We start from the raw sequence: 13,605 nt of genomic DNA, 5'->3' as shown, positions 1-13,605 counted from the left end.
AAATGTGGACTCACATGCATGCATTTAACATCATATTATAATATAATTCTCATAAACATGCATAAATACATTTAATGGCATAATTAAACAGTTATGGCCCTCCCTGCCTCCTAATCCAGCCATTAAACCATAATAGGGAATCCGGGGCATTACAATATTGCTTAATCCTAGCCTCAAGGAAGCTACGTCCTTACTTTCAGGCCCATCCTATCACAGTGCTAACCGAACAGCCCCTTCGGTAAATCCTCCAAAAGCCAGAGGCGGCTGGGCGCTTATTAAAATGGGCAATCGAACTAGGGCAGTTCGATATCACATATTCACCGCGAGAAGCATTAAAAGGACAAGTCTTTGCTGATCTTATTGCAGAGTTCACCGAACTCCCAGACATCGAATAGCCTAGTGCGCCTGAAGTTCAAGAGAAAGCTCATTCGTGGAAGTTATTCACGGATGGATCGTCCAACGAATCCCACGCAGGAGCGGGAGTGATATTGATAACGCCGGAAGGGCATCGATTTCACTGCGCTATTAGGTTCGACTTCACCGCGTCAAATAATGAAGCCGAATACGAAGCCCTCCTCGCTGGACTGAGAATGGCCAAAGACATGGGCATAAAGACGCTTGATATTTACAGTGATTCACAGCTGGTAGTGAACCAAGTTCTAGGGGAATATCAAGCGCGGGGCTCAAAAATGGTGGCCTACTTGAATAAAACAAAAGACCTCCTAGCCCAGTTCAAGAAGTATACCCTCCAGCGAATACCGCGGGATCAGAATTCAAATGCAGATGCCTTAGCTAAACTCGCAAGCGTGAAAGATGCTGACACTTTGAACATTGTGCCAGTAGAAAGATTGACTGAGCCAAGCATACAAGCGGTTGAAGCCAGTATGGAAATTCGAATGGAGGATATGTGGATGGCGCCTTACTTGGAGTATCTAACAAAAGGTGTATTACCATCAGATAGAAACAAGGCCAGAACTCTGCAAAGGCAGGCCACTAGGTACATACTGGTAGATGGAGTTATGTACCGAAGAGGATATTCCATGCCACTACTCAGGTGTGTTACACCAGAGCTAAGGAACTAATGAAAGAGGTGCATGAAGGCTTCTGCGGGGATCACGCTGGGGGGCAGAGTTTGGCCAAGAAAATTCTACGGCAAGGCTACTTCTGACCAACTATGAACGAGGATTCGATGGAATTTGTGCGAAGATGTGATAAATGCCAAAGGTTCTCTAAAATTCCACGAGCAGCTCCAAACGAGTTGAAACAGATGCAGAGTCCATGGCCTTTTGCGGTATGGGGTATAGATTTGATTGGATCCCTGCCAACGGGAAAAGGCGGATTAAAGTACGCAGTCGTGGCAGTTGATTACTTCACCAAATGGGTCGAAGCTGAACCACTCGCTACCATAACGACCAAGAAAGTTCTTGACTTTGTCATCAAGAACATTGTTTGCCGGTATGGTTTGCCTCGAAAGATAGTTTCGGACAACGGAACCCAATTTGACAGCGACCTATTCACTGACTTCTGCGAAAGGCACGGAGTTATCAAAATCTTTTCTTCAGTTGCGCATCCCCAAGAAAACGGGCAGGTCGAGGCCGTGAATAAAACCCTCAAGGACACCCTGAAGAAAAGGCTTGAAGACGCTAAAGGAGCATGGCCAGAGCAACTGCCTGAGGTCCTCTGGTCGTATAGAACGTCTCACCGAACACCGACAAGTCATACCCCATTTTCCTTGGCCTACGGATATGAGGCTATGTTACCTGTCGAGTTAGATCCCCCCTCACATCGACGCATAACATACGACCAGGACCAGAACAGCCAACTGATGATGGAGTCCCTAGACTCAATTGACGAGATACGGGAAAAAGCCCAACTCCGAGTTGCTGCGTGCCAGCAAAAGGTCGCCCGGTACTTTAACTCAAAAGTAAAAGAAAGAAAATTCAACGTCGGTGACTTGGTGCTACGACGAGTTTTCTTAAATACCCACGACTCCACTGCTGGAGTACTCGGACCTAATTGGGAATGACCTTACCAGATTGAAGAAGTCCTTTATCCGGGCACCTACACACTTGCATGCCTAAACGGAGATCTCGTTCCACGTTATTGGAATGGAGAACACCTGCGCAAGTATTATCAATGAACAGACCTTTTTAAAGGACTAGCTTGTATTAAATTCTACTTTTTACAAGTTTTGCAAAAAGGGTTAGCTACGTTGTATGGCTAATCGCTTAAAAATGTAAGATATTTTTTAAAATCACTCGTAAAGACATGTTTATTCCATTTTTAATACGAGATTACAAGGGATTGTGCGCAGCCAGTCATTCTTGCCAACTATTGTAAATTTATTTTTACAAGTATTTGTTCATTACGTGTGTTGTTTTGCTGTATTACAAGTGTTAAAATTTTGCAACGAGCAGTAATGTTCACACAGGTCGTGGTCAAGGCAAGTGACCAAGGACCTAAAGCTCCTCTATCACTTGGGGGGCATATAAGGTACATCGATAGCAAAGCATACCACAAGGTATGTAAACACATGAACAAAATAAGTGAAAGCATGCTACGGTACTTAGAGTATTTTTCAAAATTTATGATTTTGTTAAATCAAACCAAAGTACTATGCTAAGTTCGGTCATGCGAACAGGTATTATAATAAAAGATTATAATATCAAAGGCAAACGTTTACACCGCGAGCATTAGTGCTCGGATGTAAAAATAGAATTAAAAGGAATAAAAACCTTTACACCGCGAGCAGTACTGCTCGGATGTAATTGTTCAAGTATAAGCAAAAGAGCTGCCCTCGCAGCAATAAAATAAAAAAGATTGTCTTTACAAAAAGACCTGTGGGCCATAAAGCGAAAAAGAAAAAAATATATATTAATTTGGCTGGGGGGCAGGAGGGTCTTCTGGATTAGGTGCGTTTTGATCAGTCGAAGGTTTGGCCACAGCACCAGCAGCAGGAGTTTGGGCATTGGCTTTCTCCTCTGCCTCCAGCCGAGCAGCACACTACGTCATCAACGTCTCTTGCAACTGCTCGGAGAGATAGCTAATGTCTACCCCCCGGTTGTGCTTCCAGAGGTCATAAAAGCAGAGGAAGGTGGCTTCCTTGTACTTTTTCAGAGTTTTAACTCTGTCCTCCTCGAGCTCGCGCACCTGTTCCTCAAGCTTCTTTACCTCATCCTTGCTCGCGGTCAGATCGAGTGTGAGCTGCTTGCACTCTTGGGTGTTGAGTTTGCAGTTCTCCTTCCATTTGTGCCGCTCGTCAATGGCTTTGTTCCGGGCCGCCTCACTCTCTTGAAGCTTTCGGGTAAGAGTGGATTGGTCCTCGCATAGCTGTTCGTTTAGCTTAGCCAGCTCCTTGTTCTCCTCGAGCAGTTTGGTCTTCTCATCCTCAAGCGCTTGCGTAGCCTGGGCAAGCCTGGAGTCAAAGTTCCTCTCTCGAGAAACCATCGCCCCAGTTGGCGCCAACTGGCAGTCAAGGACAAAAACCCCTGCAGAAAAAAGGAGTTAAGAAAAGAAATATAGCATAAATGACAAAGCAACGAAAGACGACTTACACTGGCTATCTCGTTCAGCCCTCTGTTGATGATTTTGTTAATGTCCATCGTGGCAGTGTCAGTGATGGCGACCTGGGAACGCCTATGCTTGGAGAGCCGATATAATCTCTCCCTGGCCATGCCAACTATGTGGCTGGGCAGGGAGCCTTCGGACAAGTGGTCCGTCGTCTCTTTGTCTACTGCCTTTGAGGAAGACCGAGGATCAGCAGGCGTGGGAGTTTGCTGCTCGGGGGCAGGCAGATGTGTTAAGTTCTCTTTAGAGGGGGCGTCGGTGGGAGCATCTTCTGTTCGGGCCTTCTTCGAAGGGGTCTTGCTACTTTCCCCACGAGCTCTTTTGCTGTCCTTCTTCGGGATAGAAGCTTCGGCAGCAGCTTGGTAGTGTGCAAAGAAGTCTCCGGGGTCCATGCCTGCACAAAGAATGACATTTCAAACGATGAAATTAAAGGGATGCAGAGAAACAAAGGTTATAATATAAGAGATGCAAAAGTAAGGTACCCGAGCTACACCTCCTAGTCGGAACATTATCTACTGAACTACCTAGTTCCTGGAAGAAATCTGAATTTAAAGAAGGAGCGTTTCTAAAGTTTCCGTCCCCATCAAATAGGTGGATGGGAATGGGCAAGTTATTTAAAAACGAGAATGGTGTACCGTGTATATCCGACGAGTCGTCAGACTGTTCGGCAGGCTCAGCAGCCTTTTGTCTCCCTTGCCCTTGGGGACCGACGGTTCTGCTGCTCGCTGGGGAACAGCAGGTTCCCTGATTGTAACCCTGGTTGGCCTCCTGGGAGGAGGTGACTGAGGTTGCTGCTCGGGACCCTGCTCATGTCCCACGCCAGCTTAGACACCACCCGCCGTAGGTTCGCTGGTCGCAGGAGGGGAGCCCTTAAGGCCAGCCAACCTAAGGTTAGCCTTAGTGATCAAGTTTTTCACACGCTTAGCAGCATTGGGCATGCTGGCTAAGAGTGCTGCCCTTGACTCCATTCCGGGAGTGGGAGTCGGGCGCAACCATGGACCTGGAGTACAATGGAACAGTAGGGTATTATGACAAGAGATAATTTAAAGGGCAAGAACTACTGGTTTAAGGCTCGTTATTCCCCTTACCACCTCGTGCGAATGCCAGGTTGTCCGCAGCAATGTCAGGTGTGAGAAAGTATTCCAGATGATACTTCCCCACATTGGAGATATGGGTGGTCTCGGACATAAACGTATGTCCGGTCTCCTGGTGGCAGAAATGGAAGAACCCCGTACCGTCTTGGTTGGGGTTGGACTTAAGGTCAAATAGATAATTGACCTCATGAGGAGAGGGGGCTGGTCATTTCTTGAGTTTGTAAAGGATATAAAGCGCAGTCAGCATCCTATATCCGTTCGGGGTAATCTGAAAAGGGGCCACCCCGAAGTAATTTGCCACCCCTTGGAAAAATGAATGCAGAGGCAAGGTGGCACCCGCCTCGATATGGTATCTCGACCAGACGCTATAAGCCCCCCCTGGCAGGTTGGCTCGCTGGTCGATGGAAGGTCTGACTAAGGTCACCCCCGTCAGATTGTACGTATTTAAATAATTTGAGACCATGCGAATGGTCACCGTGCTCGGAGATACCACGTGCCACTCGACAGCCGGTTGGTCGGCATGACAAGGACGAGCACGTGCCTGGACTTTGGTCTTAGGAGGGAATTCTCCTCGACCATTGGTCGAGGGGGCATCAGCAGGAGGCTGACTGGGAGAAGGGTTGCGTCTTTTTCTGGCCTTGGTTTTGGTTCTGGCCATTTTCTGGGTAGGAGCTGGTGAAGGATTTGGGTTAGAACGTGAGAATGGAATTTCTGGAATCAACGAGGAAGGATTCTCTTTGCCTTCGAGCAGTTGGGCTAAGAGTTCGTCTTCAATAGTTCTTTCTCCTCCCCAAGGGTCTTGTATATGAACTGCAAACAGACAACGGAGGAGATAAGACAATCGGCGAAGTAGTGTAGGGAAGCTGGGATAACGTTGCTCGTGCCTAAATAGCTAGCAGCATCCTAATCCTACGCTAACTTCAACGTGGGTAAATAAAAAAAAAGAGGGGAAAGAAGAACGTTTTCTGAAAGGAATTTTTTTCGGCTCCCAAAGGGCGGGAAAAAATTAGCTTTTCGTCTAGCTTAAAGGTTGAACCTTTCGACAACCTAACGCCCCAAACCAGAAACTCTATCTATCAAAGTGTTGATCTAACCCATACAAAGTATAAAGATGCACTTCTACAGAATATTAAGCGATCTATATCAAGAACCCTAAAAACCCTATTCAAGAATGCAGACATATCAGAGCACAAAAATAGCATGCATGGCATAATACAGAGCTTAAAGGATGGAATCCTTACCTGAGAGAAGGAGGAGATTCGGAAGCAAATGAAAACTTGAGGCGGAAGACCTGTGGCACGACGTCGGACTGGTTTTTTGAGGCTCTGAACACAGGCGCGAGTTCTTGAAGATTTTAGCAAAATGACGGGTAAAGCTTTCTTGAAAAAGAAGAAAGGCTACTTATAGAGATCAAGGGGGTAGCCAAAAGGCGGTAATCATCACTTCCCACTTTCAAAACGTGGGGAAGTGGACAAGCCATCAGATTGCCTTTTCATAAACCGAAAAGACTTGATTAGACATAATTATGTCACAGTTTCGAAAATGCACGGGGATTCTGACAGACGTGGGAAGACGAACGGTAGTTCCCTTAAGTTTCTTTATTACTGGTCGCACTAAACAAACTTGGGGGGCAAATGTTATCCCAAAAATCAGAAGTGAATGACATGGCAGGAATTAATTGCACGCGGCTGACATCTGGCAAAACCCGTGTTCGACTATCGACCAGGAAGATGTTTAGAGTTGTGCAATCGGTTTCTTGATACGACCAGTCTGGTCGTAGGCACGTAACACGCAAAGGACATCTTAGGCAGTTATGATGGAATCCGAAATTCTCTCCCATGATTTCCTGAGTATCCGATTATTTAGGAAATAATACCTGTATCAAATCAATGTAAATCTTCCCTGAGCTTATAAATAGTAGAAGAGGGCTCAGGGAAGCAGATCCGATCTTTTTCTCTTTTTCTGACTTCTAAATCACTAGAGTCTAGAGTAATCATATCAATCATATTGTATTGTTCTTGAGAGGCGAGTGAAACTCATTGAACCCTAGTTCTTTGATCACTACTTTGCACCCCATATCAATAACAATTTAAGTGGACGTAGGTTATTACCAGATTCTAGGGCCGAACCACTATAAAATATCGTGTTCTTATTGTTTTCGATATTACGTTCTTTTCAACGCATTCATCCACGTCAAGCGTATTTTGACTCCGTGTCAGTTGCTCAAAATCAGGGTCAACAGGTACATTTTGGGGTGAGTTTTGGAAGGATTTGGATCTGAGAAATATGAGTTCGCAGGGTCGTGTCGTGGCCTTCACGAACCCAGAAGGCTGGGCGGTTTCTCTGAAGTAGGGTCGCGTTGCGGCCCGTGTCCAGGAAAAAATGATGAGCCTCTTTGACTTAGGACAGGTCGCGACTCAAATGTGTAGGGCTACGAAGCTTAAGGGATTTTGGGTCTTGGGAAGGTTTTGAGTGCAGGAACTCAAACTTAAGGGCTCGGGATCGATCCTACTACCCAATTTAGTAGAATTTGACGTCCCAGAGGTTAGGACTCGGTCTGAAACCCTTTATTTGCTCATTATTGATGGGATTATATATTATGGTTGTGACTAGGTTATCGCTAAGGGCTCGGAACCGGGATCGAGGGTCGTTCATTCGTAACCTGTGATTTGACCAAATGTAAGAAAATTGCACTCAATACGTGATGTACGTGATTGGAGCTTGGCTGTGCCTCTGAAAATGTGCATGATTATGATTATGCTTCAAGGAAATAAATAATAATTAGAGAAAATTAAATTTTGCTTTTATTTAGAATAAAATTATGATAAAAAGTTAATTTCATTAAAGGCCCTTGAAAAAGATTTTATGTTGCTAAAAGGTCCTTTATTTAGTTTCTTTAAAATTAGGGCTTTGGACCCTTTTTAAATTTCAAAGGTAAAATCCAATAATCATGTAAAAATAGTATTTCTTCATTCAATTTGTCCTTAATAATTAGTTAATAAGAATTATAAATCTATTATTTAATAAAAGTCAATTTTATAAAAAAAAATCTAAGTGTTGAAAATAGCTCTTTTTTTGTAAAATGACTAACTTTTGAGACCTCGCCATTTTAAAACTGTTGAATAACTTCTTACAAATTTTTATGGGTTTGAACGTTGTTATATAGACAAGGTTCATGCAAAAGATTTTAGTCTAAGAACACATTTTTTCAACATGATATAAGTGTTCAAATACCGTAGATCAAAAGTGTCCAAAATTGAAAAAATTTAGTATCAATAACCTAACTTGTAAAATTTATAACTCATAAACTAAGAGGAATTTTCACAAACTGTTTTACAGGATTTATCTTCAATGTGTCTAAAGTAATACTACCAAAATATAGCTCCTAAAAACATTTATAACCTGCTCAAATAATTTTTACAAAAAGTGAATACTAGCTGCCAGAATATATTTTTCAAAATGAATACCAATTTTGCAAAGTTCTTAACTCCTAATTTAAAGATCGTTTTTGGGTGATTCTTGAGTCTATACTTATGTCTTCTTCCTATTTTACAAATTAGTGGAGTCAAATTTTACAAAAGAATTCTTTTTGGAAGCGTTTGACCCATTGAAAAAAAGACCAAAGACATGACAAGAAACAGATTTTTAAGGGTTCTATAGAACTTTGGATTCCAAACTAATCAAGGCAATAAAATGCACATGCATACAACATCAAGCATATAAATCTACATTATTACAACATAGAAAAGAGATTAAACACCACTAATGCTATGTACAACTAAGCCACATAACATATTAATAAAAATAAATCAAGAGGAAACAAAAACTATATACGTCTTTATGCTTTTGTTTTCTAGCTTCCACAACCTTCACACTCTCCCCACACAACACTAATGTTCAGATTATTACAAAAATCTAAGAGAGTAAAAAATGAAAGGGAAAGAATAGCATAACATGTACCCTTGTTCTAAGAGTTTCAAAGATTTTTCCTTTGTTTTTCTTCTTGTAATTTCTAGAGAGAAGGGAGAGGCTTTTAGGTAGAGAGAGAGTGTGTTTGAAAACCGAAATGAGGAAGTGAGAAGGGATAGGGTTCAGTTAGGAGGTTTGGTGAGAGAAAAGTGACAATTTTCACCCCATTTCTCCTTTTTCTCAAAATTCATAAAAGTAAACTTGGGTGGCTAAGGCCAACTACAATACCGATTGCCATAAACGTAGTCAGTTGACTTTTTCTGACAGGCCACATATAAAAAAAATAGCTTAGCATTGGAGCCATGCGTTGCCAATTAATATGGAAGGAGCCGTTGCCTCTGTGAGGCAACGGTGCCTTCTCTATATTTTATTATTTTTTTTGAACTATATATATATTATATAAGAAATGTATCCGTTTGGTAAAAAACGGTAATATTAAAAAAAATTCTTCTATAAATACTCATCTATTTCATTCAATTTTCACACCATTTCATACATTTTTCTTCCAAATTATCAATATCACAAAATTTATTTTTTTACCAATGGATTCCCAAAATTCTCAAAATTTTCCAAATTCTCCAAATACCAACTCCCAAAATCTAAATTTTCAAAATTCATAATTTTCTCCATATACCAATCCCCAAAATCCAAATTTTCAATATTCTCATTTCAATCAAAATTTTCAAAATACTCCTTCTACTAATCCTCAAAATCCAAATTTTCAATATTATCAATTTAACCAAAGTTTTCCAAATTCTCAAAATTATCCCATGTCCTCTTACCCTTACCAAAATTTTGGCTCTATTGAGACACCCCAACAAGCTCCATTCTTCACACCAACAAATTCACTACCATATGCATTTCATATGCCTTCCCTACACCAACCCGAAATGGTTTCAAGAAATTATAGGCCAAGTATGGAAAAGTCTAGTATTGATTTGAATCGTTAAACATCATCGACATCTGTCTCTGAAACCCAACCTGAACATAGTGTTGAAGGGTTGGAAAATGTAGTTCTACACAATGAAGATGAATCAAGGCATAAATGTAAAGTCAGCTGGAGCAAGGAAGCCACTATACTTCTGATAAGTGGATGGCTTAATACATCTAAGGATGCCATTGTGGGGAATGACCAGACTTCTACACATTTCTGGGCTCGAATCGCAGATTACTTCAACACCAACCAAAAAGGTGAGCAAGCAAGGACTGGAAGGCAATGCAAAGACCATTGGAACAAGATGAATCAAAAGGTGGCGCGATTCAATGGATGTTATAAATGAGTTCAATTAGCACATCACAGTGGTTGGTCTAATGAGAAAATTCTTGAGAATGCACATCAATTGTACAAATCTGAAAATAACAACTCAAATTTTCTGCTTGTGGATTGTTGGAGATTGCTAAAGGATGAGCCGAAATGGAATACAATGTACCAAACAAAAGGTGGTAAGAGAACAAAGGTGTCAGATACAAGGGCATTTACTTCTTCTTCCAATGCAGATATCAGTGATGATGAAGTACGTGAAGTGCGCCCTATTGGCCAAAAGGCAGCAAAGAGAAAAGGGAAGGAAAAAAAAGACACACATGCTAGATTTATAGAGATTAGTGAACGGAAAGCATCTGCATTGGAGAAATTGGTGGCGATAAAAGAGAAAGAGGCAGAAGATAATAGGATGACAAAATACATAGATTATCTCATCATGGATACGTCGCATATGACTCATGAACAAAAGAAAGATCATGAAAACTTGTGTACTTATATTAAGAATAATATCCTGAAGTTGTAATTGCTATGTATTTTTATCAACCGCATTATTATGTATTTTATTTTATTTAAATAAATTATCCTTTATGTTAACGGCTATATTTCAACGGCTATATTTTAACGGCTACATTTTAACGGCTATATTTCAACAGCTATATTTTAACAGCTATATTTTAACGGCTACATTTCAACGGCTACATTTCAACGGCTATATTTTAACGGCTACATTTCAACGGCTATATTTCAACGGCTATATTTCAACGGCTACATTTTAACGGCTATATTTTAACGGCTACATTTCAACGGCTATATTTCAACGGCTATATTTCAACGGCTACATTTCAACAGCTATATTTTAACGGCTATATTTTAACGGCTATATTTCAACGGCTATATTTTAACAGCTATATTTCAACGGCTATATTTCAACGGCTACATTTCAACGGCTATATTTCAACGGCTATATTTCAACAGCTATATTTTAACGGCTACATTTCAACGGCTATATTTCAACGGCTATATTTCAACGGCTATATTTTAACGGCTACATTTCAACGGCTATATTTCAACGGCTATATTTTAACGGCTATATTTTAACAGCTACATTTCAACGGTTACATTTCAACGGCTATATTTTAACGGCTACCATGTCTATAAATACCAAATTTCAATATTCCTTTTACTCAACTCTCCATTCAATCCTTCATTTTACTCTTTCATTCATCTTTCATTCCCAAATATCATATACTCTAAGTTCAACAATGGATTCGCCAAATTCTCCGAATCCATACGACAATATGAGTCTAGAGGATATCATAATTGCAGAGTGTACTGACGATCATGATGATCAATATTTCAAAGCGCTCATGGATGGAGGTAGCTCAACAAGACAAGGAAGAAAGAGAGCCCACATTGATAGAGGCCATGTAGAAGGACACCAACGTTTGTTCGATGACTACTTTTCTGATGAACCGGTGTATACAGAATATCAATTTCGAAGAAGATTTAGAATGCGTAGACATGTATTCCTACGCATAGTGCAAGCTCTAGAAAATCATTCAGAGTATTTTCATACGAGGTTTGATGGAGTCGGTAGAAGGGGGCTTTCGCCATTACAAAAGTGCACCGCTGCTATGCGAATGTTGGCATATGGAGCGCCTGCCGATTATGTTGATGAGTATGTTCGAATTGGTGAAACTACTGCTATTGAATGTCTAGTCAATTTCGTTCGAGGAGTGAATGATATTTTTGGGACCGAATATTTAAGACGACCCAATGCTGGGGACATTCGTCGCTTACTTCAAATAGGGGAGGTGCGTGGTTTTCCTGGCATGTTGGGAAGCATTGATTGTATGCACTGGGAATGGAAAAATTGCCCAGTTGCATGGAAAGGACAATTCACGCGAGGTGATCACGGCAGGCCAACAATCATGCTCAAAGCAATTGCATCACAAGATCTCTGGATATGGCATGCATTTTTTGGTGTTCCGGGATCCAATAATGATCTGAACGTGTTAAATCAATCCCCATTATTCACTGAAATCTTACAAGGGCAAGCTCCAAGAGTTGAGTTTACAATAAATGGCACACAATACAACAAGGGGTACTATCTAGCAGATGGTATCTATCCAGAGTGGGGTACATTTGTTAAAACTATCCCACTACCTCAAGGAGAGAAAATAAAATTATTTGCTCAATGCCAAGAAGCAGTACGTAAAGATGTTGAGCGAGCATTTGGAGTACTTCAATCTCGTTTTGCTATTGTACGAGGACCTGCACGTTTTTGGCAAAGAGATGTTCTCAAAGATATTATGTATGCATGTATCATATTGCACAATATTATTGTCGAGGATGAAAGAGATGCATATGAGAGTTTGGTTGATTTTAATTATGATGATGGCCCTACAAACACCCCAACAGTTGAAGTATTGCATAGACCTATTTCCGACTTCCCGACAATGCTGCAAAGAAATGCTGAAATTCGTGATAGAAATATTCATCGCAATCTTCAAGCAGACTTGGTGGAACACATATGGTCAAAATTTGGAAATAATTTTAATTAGTTTTTTTTTTAATTATGTTAGATTGATTAATTATGATTATGTCATTTTATAAGTTTTTTTTAAATTTAGTCTAATTTAAATATCATGTACTATTTATTTATATTAATATATGAATTTAAAAAATTTAGTATGATAATATTTATAATTATAAAATGATATATTAAATAATAATATGTGGGGACCATGGTTGACAATTTTTAGGGTAGCTTGCATTGGAGTATTTTTAAGAAATATGTTGCCAAAAGTGATGTGGATGAGAGAGAAAATAAAAAATTATATTTTTTAGTTGATTTAGACATTTTAGGCAATGTTGGAGTAGTTTGCATTGGAGATGCTCTAAGTGTGCACTCAACACCTCAACCATTTTCCTAAAATGACCAGCCGAGTACCCCATAATTACTCTAGTTTTCCTTTTTAATTTAATTAACAAATCTCAAAACCATTTACTTCCAAAATTGGTATTTACCCACCATTTTCACCATTACATCAATTAGTTTTGGTATTATCAACTTATGGTGTAGTTAAATCATGTAGGACACTATACTATAATTTTATTTTATTTCATATAAATAAAATACACTAGATTTTATTTTATGGAAAATCTATTTATCATTTATCTCCATAACTACACATAATTAAGCAACCATTTCCAAAAATGCACTTAAAATTCTTTTTCCAATATATATATATATAACTTATGAGGAGTGAACCAAGTAGGGAAGGAGTGAGAGAGAAAGAAAGAAAATAAAGAGTGATATTGTGAGGGAGAGAGAAAGGAACTAGAGAGTTTTCTATTTTTTTATATTTTATGAAATTCCAATGTTTTAAAAAAAAAATTATTTTGCAAAACTCATCATATTTTGTAGTAGTTCTTTTTTATCCATAAATATAAAAACTCACCAACTTTTTTCCATATATTTATGTAAACTCCTCTTTACATAAATTGCCGCATTTGACATTTTAAAAAAATACAAACAAGGCATTTGACAATTTAATTTGTTTTATATTGTGAGAATAATTTATAAAAGAAAAAAAAAAGTATTGTAGGGTTAACATTTAGAAAAAAAAAAAGTATTGTACGGATCCCCTCCTACATCTTTTTTACATGGTTGACTGACTATTCGCCTTCGACCATCACTAACGTCAACAC

General features: G+C 39.8%; 1 protein-coding gene across 1 annotated transcript; it reads left to right on the top strand.

The window, feature by feature from the left end:
* Positions 1-11,153: 11,153 nt before the first annotated feature.
* LOC133795318 (uncharacterized) lies at positions 11,154-12,455 on the top strand. Its single transcript, XM_062232772.1, has one exon. It carries the CDS (start codon positions 11,154-11,156, stop codon positions 12,453-12,455), a length of 1,302 nt encoding a protein of 433 aa, XP_062088756.1.
* Positions 12,456-13,605: the final 1,150 nt, after the last annotated feature.

Source organism: Humulus lupulus, chromosome 8 (genome assembly GCF_963169125.1).
Source record: "Humulus lupulus chromosome 8, drHumLupu1.1, whole genome shotgun sequence".
NCBI lineage: Eukaryota > Viridiplantae > Streptophyta > Magnoliopsida > Rosales > Cannabaceae > Humulus > Humulus lupulus.
The sequence above is the reverse complement of the archived record's forward strand: the minus strand, read 5'-3'. Positions and strand labels throughout refer to the sequence as shown.